Raw genomic sequence first — 18,140 nt, forward strand, 5'->3', positions numbered from 1 at the left:
TCTCTCTATCCAATAATAATAAATTAAATAAATTGATTAAATGAAACATGTAGACAACTGCCATTTGATTTTATTATACTGTAAAACAATTGTAACATTTAAGCCATCCTATTTCTTAGGAGCATAAAGTGCCTTACAGACACATTCAATCCACCTACATTTTTCTAAAATCTCATTTTTAGATACTTGAATGAATAATTTCCCCAATAAGTTCAAGCTCATTCAGTCCCTGAAGACTTTGTCTTTACAAACGCAAACACCAAGATACAGAGTGGGACCAGCTAGCTTCTCAGGCTGAGGGTCAGTATTCTGAAGTCTGTTCCCCCTGCTGCCTCCCCACCTTCAGCTCACCTCCGCTTCCTCAAGAGCCAGCTGGACATCAGCTTTTTCCAACTCCATCTGCTTTCTTGATTTTTCCAGCTCATGAATGGTTTTACCATTCTCAGCAATTTGTTCTGTGAGATCTGCTATCTCCTCTGCAAAGAAACCGTTCAATTGCATTGGGCCACCCCCCTGTGAAGACTTTCCGGTATGCAAACACCAGTGGGATGCTTTTAAACTTGTCTGTCATAACTCTAAAGACACTACTTGCAAGCTCTAAGATGTTATACAGAAACTTGAAAGTGATGCCACAGTTATGACCCCCCCCCCCCCGTATGTGGATTAATGGACAAGCGTGCCCACTCCAGCACACACTCTGAGAACACCAGACTCTTTCAAACTGCTTACGTTCCAGGTTCTTATTTTCTCGCTTCACAGTTTCAAGATGATCTAAGGCTTCTTCATAGGCATTTTTCAGTTTGAAGAGTTCAGTACTCAAGGAACGGGATTCCTTCAGAGACGCCTCCAGCTCCGACTGGCTTTCCTCACACTTCGTTTTCCATTCAGCCAGCACCTGGAACATGAGGATGCCAGAAAGGTCTGCTTATGTCTCCCCCCAAGCTTCTGACTTAGTACTACTATGTAAGCACCCAGTCCTCTGAAGCTGAGGCTACACTTTGTGGTGCCTCTTGCCTGGCTTACATTCTTCATTGTGGGACAAACCAAAATTTTGCTTCATAAATATATGTCAGTCCCAAATGCCATCTTCAAAAAGTAAATAGATTCTTTTAGAAGAAATTAGCTGGGCATAATGGTCGTCTTCACAATCTGAAAAAGACACTGCACTTCAAAAGATTTTATCTGTACTTCCACTCAAATCAACCTTATTTTTATACCATACTTGTAGAAGGTCTCCCAGTGAGACTAAGATAGATTCTCCATGTTAAGTGAGATAAGTCAGAAAGAGAAGGATGAATATGGGATGATCTCACTCACAGACAGAAGTTGTAAAGTATGAACCAAAGGGAAAACACTAAGCAGAACTTAGATTGGAGTTGGTGTATTGCACTAAAGTAAAAGACTCTGGGGTGAGGGGAAGGGTTCAGATCCTGGAATGTGATGGCAGAGGAGGACAGAAATGTTACATATGTACAAACTACTGTATTTTACTGTCAAATGTAAACCATTAATCCCCCAATAAATAATTTTTTAAAAGACAGATTCATTTATGTCAGCAACTTAGACCAGCAATATAAGGGAAGAAAAATGATTGGTGCTGAACAACATTGCAGAAATGCTTTTTGTCTAAGATAATAATATATATATTGGCCTCCAGTGTTATCGCTGAGGCTCACTACTGGCACTACGAATCTGCTGCTCCTGGAAGCCATTTTCCCCCATTTTATTGGATAGGACAGAGAGAAATTGAGAGAGGAGGGGCAGATGGCAAGGGAAAGAGAAAGAAAAGATAAGACACCTAAAGACCTGCTTCACCGCTCAGGAAACATCCCTCCACAAGTGGAGAGCAGGGGCTTGAACCGGGATCCTTGCGCAGGTCCTTGCACTTAGCACTACATGCGCTTAACCAGATGCGCCACCACCCAGCCCTCACTAATAATGTTCCAACCCCAACGCACTCCCATTTCATTTCACAGATGAGCAAACTACAGCTTAAGTGAAGAGGTTCAGGGACTTCCCAAAGGGCTACTGAGAGTGGAGACAGTGGAGACCAGCATCCACTCTCCTCCTTCTGTGATCACGAGGTCTTCCCCATGGTGGTCTTCAGCCTGCATGAAGCCGGCCCCAGTACCTTGTCAAAGTTCCTCTGCTTCTTGTCCAGAGCAGCAGCCAGTGAGTTGGCTCTTTCCACATCCACCATCAGATCCTCAACTTCTCCTTGCAGCCTCTGCTTGGTTTTCTCCAGGGAAGCACATTTAGCATTCACGGCCTCAACCTGCTCTTCAGAATCTTGAAGGCGCTGAGCAAGTTTTTTCCTTAAAGAGAACAGAGAAGCAGATGCTTTTTAACTTTCAAGCCCTTTGAATATCACTAGTCATCAAGTTGGAGTCACTCAGCTCTGTGATTCAAACACTCACTCGCTTTCAAAAGCCCAGGAGAATTTCCTGCCTGCTAAAAAAAAAAAAATCAGTGATCAATCAATAACCTGTCTTGTCCCCCAAGTGAGATCAAAGTTGTTTGTCTTGATGAGAAGTGCTAAATTATGTCCTTCTAATGGCACAGCCCGGCACTAAAAGGAAAAGGTTCTAGTCAAACCCACGCCCTGTCACCATCCCAGAGGAAGCTGTGGTGATGCTGTATCTTTCCCTCTCTTCCTGTGTCTCTGTCTCTTTCTTTCTGAATGTTCTTTTTTTTATTATATTTATTTATTTATTTATTGGGTAGAGACAGAAATTGAGAGGAAGGGGAGATAGAGAGAAAGAGAGACACCTGCAGCATTGCTTCACCACCTGTGAAGCTTTCCCCCCTACAAGTGGGGACCGGGGGCTTGAACCTGGACCCTCGTGCATTGAAATATATGCGTTCAGCCAGGTGCGCCACCACCTGGCTCCCAGAATGTTCTTTAGCTTATGACTGTTTAAGAGTATCCTAGTCATTCTAAAGGCAAATAAATTGCGTACTTGGCCTCCTCCAGCTCCTCTGTGCGCTGGATGGCATCCGTCTCGTACTTGGTCCTCCACTGGGCCACCTCGCTGTTGGCCTTGGACAGCGCCCTCTGCAGCTCAGCCTTGGCTTCCTGCTCCTCCTCATACTGTTCCCTCAGCAGGTCACAGTCATGGCGGGAGGACTGCAGGGCGTGGGCCAGGGCGTTCTTGGCCTGCAGAAATTGAGAGAAGAGTTTCCAGCCAGTTACAAGGTTTGTGCCGTGTGATACATTGTATTCAAGTAGGATGCTGCTATCATCAGTACGGGAATACCCGTCCGCTCCCCCCCCCTCCAGACACACATACACGTTACTCCTGCAGACAGTCTTGGAAACTCAGACCAAGAAGAATGTCATCAGATGACATACCTTGCTCTCTTCCTCCAACTGTCTCTTGAGCTCTTCTATTTGCTGGGTAAATGCTTGCTTGCTTCTGGAAAGTTGAGAAACTATGCTTTCCTTTTCTTCAAGCTGACGACTCAACTCACCTGTGTTCAGAAGGAAATATTTTCACTTCATTCATTCATTCATTCATTCACTTAGCTCCTACTGGGTATAAGTTAACTGTGCTAAAATCCTTTCGTAGAGACACAAAGGGATATAGTCATTGGATTTTTTAAAAAAAGAAAGAAAAGAAGGAAGAAAAATTTTTTAAAAAAAATTAAAAAGAGCTTAAAATAGACCCCAGGGGCTGAGTGGTGGTGCACCTGGTTGAGTGCACATGTTACAGTGCACAAGGACCCAGGTTCAAGTCCCTGGTCCCCACCTAGAGGAAAGCTTTGCAAGTGGTAAAGCAGGGCTGCAGGTGTCTCTCTGTCTCTCTCCTTCTCTATTTCCCCCTTCTTCTCAATTTCTAGCTGTCTCTATCCAATAAATAAATAATAAAAAATTAAAGCACACCCTGATTGAATATTGTTGTAAACTTCTAGGACATTGGAGTGACTTTTGTCAATAAGACCCACTGAGAACAGTTGTAAATTTAAACATTATCAAAAACATCCAGAAGAAGAAGAAGGAGGAGGTGGAGGAGGAGGAGGAGGGGGGGGGGGAGGAGAAGGAGAAGGAGAAGAAGGGTGTCAGGCAGTAGTGCAGCAGGTTAAGTGCACATGGTGTGAAGTGCAAGGACTGGTGAAGGGTCCTGGCTCGAGGCCCCAGCTCCCCACCTGCAGGGGAGTTGTTTCACAAGTGGTAAAGCAGGTCTGCAGGTGTCTATCTTTCTCTCCCCTTCTCTGTCTTCCCCTCCTCTCTCCATTTCTCTCTGTCCTATCCAACAAAAATGACATCAATAACAATAATAGTAACCACAACAATGATTTTTTTAAAAGGGGAGGGAAGGGCAATAACAGGGGGAAAATGGCCTCCAGGAGCAGTGGGTTCATGGTGCAGCCACTGAGCCCCAGCAATAGCCTTGGGGGGGGGGGGGGGGAAGAAAGAAAGAAAACTCTACTCAGACCTCCCACTGACTAGGTGTCTGGGTCTGTTTGTTGATTTGTCATTAAGGGAAATACTGCTTTCTGTTGGACTGTGTATCTCTAATAATTTAAAGTTAGACTCGGGTGAATATGGCAAATTTAAATTTATGTATGCTTATATGATGTAAGGAAGGAGGCCGGGCAGTGGGGCACCTGGTTGAGCACACACATTACAATGTATAAGGACCTGAGTACAAGCCCCCGGTCCCCACCTATAGGAGGGAGGCAGCTTCACGAGCATCAAAGCAGGGCTACAGGTGTCTCTCTCCATCTCTATCTCCCCTTTCCCACTCAACTTCTCTCTGTCTATATCCAAACAAAAAAAAATAAAATATATTTTTCAAAAGAGGTAAAGGGAAAAAAAAAGAGAGGAAGAGGGGTCTCCTGACTTCAGAGGGGTGTTTCCAGAACTGTTGTAGAAATAGCAACTAAGCTTCTTGTCACTGTTGTCATGGTTGGTGATGCTTCTAGATAAAAGCCCCAAACACTGTTTTTTAAAAATATTTATTTATTCACTTTTGTTGCCCTTGTTGTTTTATTATTGTAGTTATTATTGTTGTTGTTGCTGGATAGGACAGAGAGAAATGGAGAGAGGAGGGGAAGACAGAGATGGAGACAGAAAGATAGACACCTGCAGACCTGCTTCACTGCTTGTGAAGTGACTCCCCTATAGGTGGGGAGCCGGGGGCTCAAACTGGGATCCTTGGGCCGGTCCTTGCGCTTCGAGCCACATGCGCTTAACCTGCTGTGCTACCACTGGTCTCCCTCCAAACACTGTTTTAATAAACACCTACCAAGAGCCAATATGGACTGGCCACATCTCTCTTCTTGACTTCAGATCATCTGCCTTAGTGTGCTACAGGAAGCCAGAAGGGCTTAGCTTCTAGTCCTGTTACTTTTTCGATTCTTTTTGGAGCAAGGTTATATTAATTTTGAAAGAGTTTGAACCTCATGGTATTTTTTAATTCTCTTCTCATTTTGGTCTATTTCTCCCTTCCCCCTCCCTTCTACCCCTCTCAGTTTTTATGAAATTCTCAATGTGCCTTGCCTTCAGTATATTTTGAACAGGTAATAGGTATTTCTGTTGGTTATTCCAGTTGTCCCTCTCCTATAAACACAAACTCCTAGAAATTTTCCCCAGAGGTATCCTGCCCTTTTTTTAGAAAAAAAAAAATTGTATTGTCTTTATTTGTTTATTGGATAGAGACTGTCAGAAATCAAGATGAAGGGAGAGACAGAGAGAGAAAGAGACAGAAAGACCCTGCTTTACCACTCGCAAAGCTTTCCTGCTGCAGATGGGGACCGGGGACCCAAACCTGGGTCCTCACACATTGCAACATGTGCGCTCAACCAGGTGCGCCACCACCCAGCCCCTGTATCCTGCCCTTTGATTCTGCCCAGTGGCCTTGTTTCTGGACGGGGGCTTGTTTCTGTGGCCTCTTCCCCCATTCGCTCTGCTTACCAGCCTCAGTCTGCAGACGAGATTTCTGTGTGGTCAGCTCACTCAAGCTCCTTTGAATTTCCTCGTTCTTGCCCCGGGCCTCACTTAATTGATCCTCCATCGTTCGGCACAGTTTCTCCAGATTTGCCTAGAGTGTTGAAACCACAAGAAGAAAAAGGCAGTCAGTATTCACTGAAGAATGACCGCCCAGATGTCTCTTGAGCACAAGCACCCTGCCCCTGCACCTTGGATTTCGACACGCTCTCCACGTTGCCGGCCAGGTCGTCAATCTCCAGCTTAAACTCGCTCTTCTCCTTCTCCAGCTTCTGCTTGACCCGCTGCAGGTTGTCGATCTGCTCCCCGAGCTCAGCAGTGCTGTCGGCATGCTTCTTCCTCAGGGTGGCCAGCGTGGCTTCGTGCTGCAGGGTGGCCTCCTCCAGGTCCCTGCGCAATTTCAGGAACTCAGCCTCCCGCTTCTTGTTCAGTTCTATCTGGGTGGAGGTGACGCCTCCTGCCTCCTCCAGCCTCTCGCTCAGTTCCTCCAGTTCCCGGGCATAGTCGCTCCGTTGTTTCTCTGTCTTGGCGCGGGTGGCCCTCTCCGCCTCGATCTCTTCTTCCAGCTCCTCTATGCGAGCCTAGGAGAGCACCGCCCCCAGCCAGTCAATCCCCAGACTGGTTCATTGTCAACTACAACTACAGGCTGATTCCCACTCCCAACAGACAAGCCCAGTTCTTGAATTTCTCTAGAGAAATAGGGATGTTGCTTGTTTCCTCTAAGATGACATTTGTTTAATCTTTATTTATTTATTGAATAGAGACAGTCAGAAATCGAGAGGGGTGGGGTGATAGAGAGGGAGAGAGACAGACACCTGCAGCACTGTTTTATCACTCAGGAAACTTCCCCCTGCAGGTGGGGACCGGGGGCTCAAACCTGGATCCTTGAGCACTGTAATATGTGTGCTCAACTAGGTGTGCCGCCACCTAGCCCCTGACCTTTTTTTTTTTTTTTTTACTATTTTTTATTTCTTTTTATTATTGGATAGAGACAGAGATATTGAGAGAAGAGGGGGAGGTAAAGAGGGAGAGAGACAGAGAGACACCTGCAGAACTGCTTCACCACTCCTCAAGCATTCCCCCTGCAGGTAAGGACCAGGGGCTTGAACCTGGGTCCTTGTGCACTATAACATGTGCACTTAACCAGGTGTACCACAGCCTGGCCCCTTCTAAGATGACTTTTTACATTGATAATACGGCTACTGGCATCACATAGCCAACCCTGGGTATTGTCCATTCAACTGAATGTGTACCTTTAATGCTCTAACTTAATTATATAATGAATTTACATCATGTATCAGGTTAGCAGGTGGAAACCACTGAGGTAGACACTTGCTTGGAATGTGCATGGTAAACAGAAAGAATCCCAAATGCCTCCTACTGGAAAGAAAGACTCCAAGAGTCTCCTACCTGGAGCTCCTTGATTTTCTTCTGGAACTGGAGGCCCAACGTCTGCTCATCTTCCACTTTGCTTTGCAGTTGACTATATTCAAAGTCTTTCCTGTGGAGGGAAATGGAGAACGTGTAAAAAGAAGATTCCCTGGAAACTCCTAATACTGAACTCAAAGGTTTTAAGGCATACTTCTTGAGTCTTTCATCCAGCTGTTGCTTATCATTCTCTAGATCTAGGATGGACTCTTGGGCAAGCTTCAGGTCCCCCTCGAGCTTCCTTTTGTTCCTTTCCAGATCTACACGGAGCTTCTTTTCTTGTTCGAGGGAGCTTTCCAGCTGGGGGGAGGGGTAATGGTACAGTTTTCTCTTAAGAATGAATGTTTTTTGCACCGTAGAATTTGAGAGAGCTCTTCCAACACTCAAGATCTGGCATTCCCAATTAACACAGCTTACTTACATCATCAACTTGCTGTTCCAGTTTGCTCTTGATTTTGCTTAAAGAGTTGACTTTGTCCTCCTCAGCTTGCAGGTCATCCAAGGTCTGCTGGTGTGCTTCCTGGAGGGCCTTCTTCTCTCTGGTTAGCTTAGCAATGGTTTCATCCAGCCCAGCAAGTTCCTCAGTGAGGTTTTTAACCTAAGCAGAAACAACACCAAATATATTGTAAGAAGAAATAAAGCTTGGTTTGAAATGACTGAAGCAAACTAGAGAGACCTTTAATGGCAGTACCTTATTCTCTGTGGCATGCTTCTCCTTTTCCACCTTGGCCAATGTCAGCTCAAGGTCATCAATGTCTTTCTTGAGCTCTGAGCATTCATCCTCCAGTTTCCTCTTCTTGGCTGTCAGCTCAGCGTTGATCTCTTCCTCATCCTCAGCTCTCTCGGTCACCTCTTTGATCTTAGCCTCGAGTTGGAATTTGGCTTTGATCAGCTGATCACATCTTTCCTCAGCATCCAGCAAGCTTTCACTTTCCTTTGAAAAGAAGAATCACAATTTCTTTTACTGACTCCAAGCTTGTGGCATTTCATTGTATATGTCAAATCCTTTCATGAAGCATTCCATCTAAAAAGCAGAAAATAAAGCTTCCCTTAAAAAATCAAATCTAGGGCGTCAGGCCGTAGCGCAGTGGGTTAAGCGCACATGGCGCAAAGCACAAGGACCGGCGTAAGGATCCCAGTTTGAGCCCCCAGCTCCCCACCTGCAGGGGAGTCGCTTCACAGGCGGTGAAGCAGATCTGCAGGTGTCTATCTTTCTCTCCCCTCTGTCTTCCTCTCTTCTCTCCATTTCTCTCTGTCCTGTCTAACAATGACGACATCCATAACAACAACAATAACTACAACAATAAAAAAAAGGGCAACAAAAGGGAAAATAAATAAATATAAAAAAATTTTTAAAAAAATCAAATCTAGAGGTTGGGCGGTAGTGCAGCAGGTTAAGTGCACATGGTGCAAAGCCCAAGGACCGGCTTAAGGATCCTGGTTCAAGCCCCACAGCACCCCACCTGCAGAGGGGTCACATCACAAGTAGTGAAGCAGGTCTGCAGGTGTCTATTTTTCTCTCCCCTTCTCTGTCTTCCCTTCTTCTATTTCTCTCTATCCTATCCAACAACAACAGCGATAACAACAGGGCAACAAAATGGAGAAAATGGCCTCCAGGAGCAGTGGATTCACAGTGCAGGCACTGAGCCCCAGCGATAACCCTGGAGGCAGAAAAGAAAAATAAATAAAATCTAAAATCATAATCATAAAGCTAAATACATACAGCTTGTACTTGGAGCTGTAGGTCATTCTTCTCTTGTACTAGAGTCACCAATTTTTCCTCCAGTTCCTTCCTTTTTGCCTCTGACTTGGCCAGTTCATCTTTGGTCTTCTGGAATTCTTCCTTCATGGTGGCCATCTCCTTCTCCGTCTCTGCACTCTTGAGAAGAGGCTTGATCTTGAAATATAGCTTCATCCAGGGCCAGTGCTTGACATTCATGAATGAGCGGATGTTATACTGGATGCAGAAGATGGACTCCCTAAAGACAAAAATATCAGTTACTTCTAAGAAAGACGGACCACTTTCCCCCCAAGGAGCTCACGTTTGAACAGAGACCTCCTCTGCACCATCTTCTGGAATTCCACACGCATGAGAAACCCTCTGCACACAGCTTGTGTGCGGGTGATCAGCTTAGCCAACCGGTCATCTCGCATTTCTTCCAGGGTTCCCAACAACCCAGCCTTGAAGAACACCTTTGAGAGAAAGAGGAGGAGGAGAAGGAGCATGATGCGAGTCAGTTTTAATGAAAAAGGGTGTAAGGGGCTCAAGATCAACAGCTGTCACAAATCGATGCATTACCTTGGTGTGCCCAAATTTGTACTGGGTTTGGTCAATATCGATGGAAGCCAATAGCTTTTCACAAGCTTTCTTGCTGTCAATGAACTGTCCCTCAGGGATAGCACTGGCATTCAAGACTCGGTATCTGCCATTGCAGACAGAGAATCAATCAGAGACTATCAGAAAGGCGTAGACCTTGGAGACCATTCAGTTAAGGCTTCTCTTCTTAAAAGATGAGAAGAGTTAAGGTGCAGAGAGGGAAAGAAGTTGGCTCAGTGTCACACTGCTGAAGAGAGGATGAGGATATAGACCTCCTGACCTTTTTAAGCCAGGTCTTTTTCTGCCATATTGTATATCAGGTAAGCTTCTGAGAAAGTGTGGAAGAAGTGTTAATCATTCCTTAATTGAGTAGATTATTTATCCTACGATGTCTGTAACAGTTCTATCGAAATGGGTCATTTCATATTCATATTTATCCCTCTCAAATCCATCTCTTTAAAAATAATAATGACCCTGGATCCATACTCCCAGAGAGACAGAGAATGGGAAGGGTATCAGGGGTGGGGGTGGGATGTGGAGATCGGGTTATGGGAATTGTGCGGACTTGTACCCCTCTTATTCTATGGTTTTGTTAATGTCTCTTAAATTAAAAAAAAAATTATAATTGGGGAGTCAGTCAGTAAGCAGGTTAAGCGCAGGTGGTGCAAAAGCAAGGACCAGGGTAAGGATCCCGGTTTAAGCCCATGGCTCCCCACCTGCAGGGGAGTCACTTCACAGGCAGTGAAGTAGGTCTGCAGGTATCTGTCTTTCTCTCCCCCCCCCCCTGTCTTCCCGCCTCTCTCCATTTCTCTCTGTCCTATCCAACAACAATGACATCAATCATAACTACAACAATAAAACAACAAGGGCAACAAAAGGGAATAAATACATAAATATTTTTAAAACAATAATAATTATAATTTACACTTGAACAACATGGGTTTGAACTGCATGGATTCATCTGCATGGAATTTTCTTGAAACCCTGTAAACTGATGGTATCAAGAAACACAGCAGAATACCATACATGTAGTTTCCTTTCATGATCTCTCCCCTCCCTCAGTGCAAGAGGACCAGATGATGAGTCTAAAAATAAACTGAAATTAGTTTTAATCCTATAGTTCTTATAAGTGTAACCAACCATTTAAAAAAAGGTATACGATAGTAATTTTCCAACATTTGTTGTAAACTCATATTTTAGATTCATCTTTGGAGCAAAATGCACTATTTTTTTATTTATTTTCCCTTTGTTCCCCTTGTTTTCTTATTGTTGTTGTAGTTATTATTGTTGTTGTTGTTGATGTTGTCAGTGTTATATGGGACAGAGAGAAACAGAGAGAGGAGGGGAAGACAGGGGGAGAGAAAGATAGACACCTGCAGACTTGCTTCACCACCTGTGAAGTGACTTCCCTGCAGGTGGGGAGCAGTATCCTTACGCCTGTCATTGCGCTTAGCGCCACGTGCCTGACTCCCTACTATATTTTTTACAAGGTCATCATCTGTGTTTTTCTTCTCTATTTCTCAATTCAATCATAGTTGCCTCAATCACACAGAGAATGCGATCATGTGTCTTTTGCATCTATAGTGGAAACTTCACAGGAAGCATTGCTGCTTCAGATCTGCCAGAGAGATGCACTGATTATTCTAATATTTTTTTCTTCCTGTCTTACTTTGCTGTAAGAACACAGTAAGTAATACATGTAATCTGCATAATATGTACTAATCAACCCTTGATGCTATTTGTAAGATTACCACCCAACAACAATCTAGAGTAGGAGTCAAGATTTAAGGAACTTATAAATGTGAGTTATATGTGAAGTTTTCACTGTGGGAAGGAAGGAGTTGGCATGGTTCCATGTCCAAGCATCAATTGGCAGAATGTTTTAGTTACATACCTTTGTTTAAAATCCCCATAGAGAATCCTGTTTGGGAACCCCTTCCGGCAAATACGGATGCCCTCCAGGACACCATTACACCTCAGCTGGTGCAGGACGAGGCTGTGTTCCATAGCCCCTGAGAAAGAAGCCAGAAACATCAGCTTCACACTGAACTTCTTTAAAAATAACATCATCGAGGGCTGGGCGGTAGCGCAGTGGGTTAAGCGCAGATGGCGCAAAGCGCAGGGATTGGCATAGGGATCCCGGTTCTAGCCCCTGGCTCCCCACCTGCAGGGGAGTCACTTCACAGGCAGTGAAGCAGGTCTGCAGGTGTCTGTCTTTCTCTCCCCCTCTCTGTCTTCCCCTCCTCTCTCCATTTCTCTCTGTCCTACCCAACAATGTTGACAGCAGTGGCAACAACAATGATAACAACAATGATAATCAACAAGGGCAACAAAATGGATAAAATAGCCTCCAGGAGCAGTGGATTTATAGTGCAGGCACCGAGTCCCAGCAATAACCCTGGAGGCAAAAATAATAATAATAATAATAATAATAATAATAATAATAATAATAATAATAATAACATTGTCTAGAGAACCAGCAGATGTCTTACCAGGGGTTTTGCTTTCGTTGGGAATTATACACCGCACAAAGTGAGGGTGAGTAGTTCTTAAATTTGACATCAACTTGTTCAGGTTTTCCTAAAAGAAAAAAAAAAGATAAACTTAACAATCTGGTATACACTTCTACAAAGACAGAGATACTTCATAAGGAAAATAAGGTATGGGGGGGGGGGGACGACACAGCAGTGGTATAGCCGGGTAAGTGCACATTGCACTGAATGCAAGGACCTGTGCAAGGATCCAGGTTCGAGCCCCTGCTCCCCACCTGAAAGGGGGATGCTTCACAAGTGTCGATGCAGGACTGCAGGTGTCTATCTTTTCTCTCCCTCTCTATTTCCCCTTCCCCCTCTCAATTTTTCTCTGTCCCACGGAATAAAATGAAAAAAATATTTAAAGAAAGAGAAAAATGACACATTTTAAACTTGTCCTAAATGCTAAAGAACCATGGAACTATTTAAGTCTTTTAGTAGTCATGCAGATAGTGGTGTGGGCAAATAACAAATATAACTCTTTGCTTCACAGTGAGCCAGAGACTAACCAAGCACAAAGTAACCCCAGAAACCAACTCCAAGGATGTATCAAGCTCTGCTGGGAGTGTGAGATGTCGTTACCTGTTTCCCCCAGGTGAATCAGAAACATCATGCTGAGTGAGGCCTTAGCTCCCAGGACAATCATCCCAGATGCAACAACAGACAATATTAGCTAAATTCTGGTCCTAAAGTTATTATATCTTACCTATACATTATCATATTGTCACATTTGCTAAGTGACAGAAGTCATATTAAGACCACATTACTATTCTTGAATCTCTATGTTGCTCATTCTGAGATGTCTTAATCAATCACCAGCAAATGCGCTTGTGTTTTCTTACCCTGAAGAGGGCTGAGACAGTTTGGAAGGAAGAGCCCTTCTTTTTGGCAACTTTCTTCTTTCCACTGTCAGCTGAAAGACATAAGAGATGGGATATGAAGTTAGAAGATTTAGAAAGAGATTTTCATTCCCATGGCCTGAATGAAGGAAGAAGGTTTGAATTGAAGGTGATCTGTAGAGTCTTTTACCATCTGTTGTGGCAAAGGTGGCATAGAGGTGGGCTAGGAGCCGGTTGGAGGACTTCTGGTACAGGCCCACCACAGTCTCATTCAGGGGGTCCTTGTTCTTCTCCAGCCAGCCTGAGACGCTGTAGTCCACAGTGCCGGCATAGTGTATCAGCGAGAAGTGGGCCTCAGCCTTGCCCTTGACCACCTTGGGCTTCTGGAAGTTGTTGGACTTGCCCAGGTGCTGGTCATAGAGTTTATTCTTGAAGGAGGTGTCTGTGGCCTTAGGGAACATGCACTCCTCCTCCAAGATGGAGAAGATGCCCATAGGCTGGAAGGAAGCAAGGCCAAATGCAAGTGAATTAAATATGAACTGTGATGATGGGCAAGAGGGTATACCAGATATACTAAGTGGGGAAATAAGACACCTTCTCAATGAGCTCGATGCAGGCAGCCAGGTCCATCCCGAAGTCGATGAAGGTCCACTCGATGCCTTCCTTCTTGTACTCCTCCTGCTCCAGCACAAACATGTGGTGGTTGAAGAACTGTTGCAGCTTCTCATTGGTGAAGTTGATGCACAGCTGCTCCAGGCTGTTATACTAAAACCAAAATGCAATGTTCATGTTAGAAGTTAGAAGTCAGACTCCTTTCAAAAAAACACATCAAAGCTCAATCAGCCTTCCTCCACGCTGCTTCAGGCCAATGTCTTGGTGTTGTCAGATAGGGTCATAGTCAAGGTCTAGCTCTGATCACATCTTCCTCCTTCAAACTTCTAAGTAGAAAATGTTTACCCTTCTCTGGAGTTCCCATAATCAGAATTTTTTTTTTCCTGTGTACTGGCCACTGTCTGCCTTATTTAGCAGTTTCTGTTTGATGCGACTTATGTAAAATGCCATTTCCTTCACCTACATGTCCTGTATTTGATAGATACCAAACATATGCTTTGGCAAACGGTCTAAACTTCTATCCCACCCAATGGGATATTTTTGTAAAACACTGTACACTGCTTCATAGTCAAATTATCAGCTTGCCTCCCCATAAATCAATGATCACATTTAGTCTCTTCTTTTATCCATGTAAAGTTGTCCTTTGGGGGTCAGGCGGTGGTATATGGCGGTTAAGCACACATAGTACCAAGCTCAAGGACCCACACAAGGATCATGGTTCAAGACTGCAGCTCCCCACCTACAGGGGGGGGTCACTTCACTCGTGGTGAAACAGGTCTGCAGGTGTCTCTCTGTCTCTCTGCCTCTCTATCTTCCCCTTCCCACTCAATTTATCTCAGTTCTATCAAAAAAAAATCTAAAAAATGGCCACAGAAGAAGAAGATTCACAGTGTAGTCACTGAGCCCCAGTGATAACCCTGGAGGCTAAATAAATTAATTAATTAAATAAAGTTGCCCTTTAAAATTTCATCTGATACAGTTTTTCTATTTCTTTAAATGATACCAATTCTCTTAACATGGTATTTCTCCTCATTTCTTATTTTTTTAGAAAAATATTTTGTTTTATTTTAGTGAGAGAGAGAGAGATAAAGAGATGGAAAAGGAAAGAGAGATACCAGAGCACTGCTCATCTGTGGCTTATGGTGGTGCAGGGGACTGAACATGGGACTTTGAAGTCTGAGGCACAAAAGTCTTTTTGCATAAGCACGGTGCTATCTCCCCACCCCGTACTTCTCTTCTAACCTAGCCCACCTGAATTTCCTAGAAGATTCATGCTATACCACATTGCTCACTTTGACATCTTTCCTTCATATAAAGTGATATCAAAACATAAATGTTGGGGTCGGGTGGTGGCGTACCTGGTTGAGAGCACCTGTTACAATGCATAAGCACCAGGGTTGGAGCCCCCAGTCTCCCCCTGCAGGGGAAAAGCTTTGCGAGCGGTGAAGCAGTGCTGCAGGTGTCTCTCTTTCTCTCTCCCTTTCTATCTCCCCTTTCCCTTTTGATTTCTGGCTGTCTCTATCCAATAAATAAAGATGAAAATTAAAATAATTTAAAAAATTTTTTTAAAGAAACCATATATATTAGTGATACAGACCTCAAAGATCTCAAAGCCTGCAATGTCCAAAACACCTATGAAATGCTGTCTTGGCAGTTTTGTATCCAGTTGCTGGTTGATGCGGGTGACCATCCACAAGAACAACTTTTCATAAACTGATTTGGAAAGGGCATTGACAGCATGGTGCACCTGTGAGGGGAAGACCAACTAGTGAGTCTGCAGGCAGATGAAGAGGCAGTGGCAGTCAGCTACCTGTTTCCCTTCAGATTCATCCAGCACTTCCTTACCTGATCCACAGTTTGGCCTTTGGTGACATACTCATTCCCAACTTTCACCCTGGGGAAGCACAAAGCTTTCAAGAGGTCTGAAGAGTTCAGGCCCATCAGATAGGCTGTCTTGTCAGCCACTGGCAGGAAAAAGAAACACCGTAAAGGGAAACCCTTGATACTTAGTAAAGTAGGAAAGCCATTCCCCCCCCCCCCCCCCTCCAAGGGCTTGGTGTCCTGCACTAAGAATCCACTGCTCCTGGCAGCCATTTTTTCCCATTTTATTGTTGTTGTTATTGCTGTTGTTGTTGGATGGGACAGAGAGAAATGGAGAGAGGAAGGGAAGACAGAGAGGGAGAGAGAGATAGACACCTGCAGACCTGCTTCACCACTTGCAAAGCGACCCCCCTACAGGTGGGGAGCCAGGGGCTCGAACCAGGATCCTTGTGCTGGTCCTTGCACTTCGCACTATATGGGTGTGCTACCACCAGGCCCCCCTCTCTGTATTTTTTTATAGAACAGAGAGAAATTGAGAGGGGAAAGGAAACAAACAGGGTAAGGGGAGACTGACAGATAGGGAAAGAAAGAATGAGAGAGAGAGAGAGAGAGAGAGAGAGAGATCTGCAGTCCTCTTCACTGCTTGTGAAGCTTTCCCTGCAGATGGGGACTGAGGGCTTGACTCCTAGTCCTTGCACATGGTAATGTGTGAGCCACTGCCCAGTCCCCTAGAAGAACCACTTTTGTTTTCAAAGTTTTTTCCAATTTTTTTTAAATTTATTATCTTTATTTATTTATTGGATAGAAACAGCCAGAAATTAAGAGGAAGGGGGAGATAGAAAGGAAAAGAGTCAGAGACACCGGGGGCTTAAACCAGGGTCCTTGCACATTGTAACATGTGCTCTCAACCAGGTGCACCGCTATCCGACCCCTAGAAGAACCACTTTATTGTTTTTTTTTAAATATTTATTTTATTTATTTATTCCCTTTTGTTGCCCTTGTTGTTTTATTGTTGTAGTTATTATTGTTGTTGTCATTGTTGGATAGGACAGAGAGAAATGGAGAGAGGAGGGGAAGACAGAGAGGAGGAGAGAAAGATAGACACCTGCAGACCTGCTTCACCGCCTGTGAAGCGACTCCCCTGCAGGTGGGGAGCCGGGGGTTGAACCGGGATCCTTATGCCGGTCCTTGTGCTTTGCGCCACCTGCGCTTAACCCGCTGCGCTACAGCCCGACTCCCCAGAAGAACCACTTTGAAAGGCATCTAGATATTTCAAAGTCAGGCAAGCTTTGTCACAGTGTGTTTTACAATTCACATCTCAAAATTGCCTGGAAGTGAGCCGTTAAGGCTAAGTCACCCAGGAAATAGGTTAGATCATAGAAAAGGGCACAACTGGATTGGGGAAAACCTGGTCAATTCTCATGGCACATGAAACAGAGCCGTCACAGGGAGTCGACCAATAGAGAGCGGTTACAATGCATGTAAGTATCTGAGCCCTGAGAAAGGTCACTTCTCAAGGCGGAAGGAGGATGAATGGCTTCACTGGAAGTAACACATGATCTCAATGAAATCACCATCATGCTCTGGCTAATGACCTGCATGGGGAGTGTTATACCTTCAGTGCCGTCAGGCTCTGCCTGCTCCTCACGCTGCTTCTGCTTGAACTTCATGTTCCCATAGTGCATCACAGCCCCCGTGAGCTTGTAGAGTCCAGATTTTTCTTCCGGAGTGAAGCCCAAGATGTCAATGGCGCTCTGGTGTTGAAAAGACATCTTGTAAGGGGCCGGGCAGTGGCACACTCACCTGAGCGCACACATTACAATGCACAAGGACCCAGGTTCGAGCCTCCAGTCCCCATCTGCAGGGGGAAAGCTTTGCAAGCGGTGAAGCAAAGCTGCAGGTGGCTCTCTGTCTCCTTCCCAATCTCTCCCTCCCCCCTCTCAATTTCTCTGTTTCTACCCAAAATAAATTTTAAAAAATATTTTTTAAATAAAATGGTTAAAACAAGATGTCATGGCAACCCACTGACCCAGTGGTGAAAGAAAAATGTTTTACATCTTTTGTCTAGATTCAACTCACGTCTGTAGCCAACAGCTCCTCAGCATCGTCAATGCTGGCCACAAGGATTTCACCCTGGCTAATGAATGGGTAGTCGTAAGGGTTGGTTGTAATAAGCAGCAGCTCTGAAGGGAGGAACAGAGAAAGGAGGTCACATGAATACAAAGGAAACATCTACCCAGTGGTCTGAGCTCCTGTATTCTAGGCTGAGACGACTCCTACTGGAGCCCAAATTGAACTTTAGAAATTTCTTTTTTTTTTTTTTTTTTTAGCAACCAGATGGATGGAAATCACTAAAATTAGAGCAGAGATTTCATTTTTTAAAAAAAGTTTCTTGTTTATTATATTTTTATGTATTTATTAGATACAGAGAGAAATTGAGGGCAGGGGAAGAGAGAGAGGGAAATAGAGAGGTACCTGCAGCCCGATTTACCACTTGTGAAGCTCTCCCCTGCAGGTGGGAACCAGGGGCTTGAACTTGGGTCCTCGGGCACTATAGTATGTACACTTAGCCAGGTGTACTACCACCTGGCCCCTCTCGTAGAAATTTCTTTTAAACAGCCTTACCAAACTCAGGTTGTGGC

The 18,140-nt window shown here is 44.5% G+C and overlaps 1 protein-coding gene across 1 annotated transcript in view; it reads right to left on the reverse strand.

Moving 5' to 3' along the window:
* LOC103113236 (myosin-3) overlaps nucleotides 1-18,140 on the reverse strand; it is a 32,709-nt gene that overhangs the window by 4,526 nt on the left and 10,043 nt on the right. The window contains exons 10-32 of the mRNA XM_007522764.3: nucleotides 17,578-17,681; nucleotides 17,114-17,252; nucleotides 15,523-15,641; nucleotides 15,275-15,424; nucleotides 13,660-13,830; nucleotides 13,256-13,562; nucleotides 13,069-13,139; nucleotides 12,188-12,275; nucleotides 11,590-11,707; nucleotides 9,678-9,801; nucleotides 9,435-9,571; nucleotides 9,102-9,357; nucleotides 8,070-8,312; nucleotides 7,800-7,976; nucleotides 7,533-7,678; nucleotides 7,361-7,451; nucleotides 6,142-6,531; nucleotides 5,918-6,044; nucleotides 3,353-3,471; nucleotides 2,961-3,157; nucleotides 2,132-2,315; nucleotides 730-895; nucleotides 352-476 (exon numbers count right to left, since the gene is read on the reverse strand). Of these exons, the coding sequence (XP_007522826.1) occupies nucleotides 352-476; nucleotides 730-895; nucleotides 2,132-2,315; nucleotides 2,961-3,157; nucleotides 3,353-3,471; nucleotides 5,918-6,044; nucleotides 6,142-6,531; nucleotides 7,361-7,451; nucleotides 7,533-7,678; nucleotides 7,800-7,976; nucleotides 8,070-8,312; nucleotides 9,102-9,357; nucleotides 9,435-9,571; nucleotides 9,678-9,801; nucleotides 11,590-11,707; nucleotides 12,188-12,275; nucleotides 13,069-13,139; nucleotides 13,256-13,562; nucleotides 13,660-13,830; nucleotides 15,275-15,424; nucleotides 15,523-15,641; nucleotides 17,114-17,252; nucleotides 17,578-17,681 (3,749 nt within the window). The remainder of the gene's footprint in view (nucleotides 1-351; nucleotides 477-729; nucleotides 896-2,131; nucleotides 2,316-2,960; nucleotides 3,158-3,352; nucleotides 3,472-5,917; nucleotides 6,045-6,141; nucleotides 6,532-7,360; nucleotides 7,452-7,532; nucleotides 7,679-7,799; nucleotides 7,977-8,069; nucleotides 8,313-9,101; nucleotides 9,358-9,434; nucleotides 9,572-9,677; nucleotides 9,802-11,589; nucleotides 11,708-12,187; nucleotides 12,276-13,068; nucleotides 13,140-13,255; nucleotides 13,563-13,659; nucleotides 13,831-15,274; nucleotides 15,425-15,522; nucleotides 15,642-17,113; nucleotides 17,253-17,577; nucleotides 17,682-18,140) is intronic.

The sequence above is a fragment of the Erinaceus europaeus genome, chromosome 12, assembly GCF_950295315.1.
Source record: "Erinaceus europaeus chromosome 12, mEriEur2.1, whole genome shotgun sequence".
In the NCBI taxonomy this organism is placed as follows: Eukaryota; Metazoa; Chordata; class Mammalia; order Eulipotyphla; family Erinaceidae; genus Erinaceus; species Erinaceus europaeus.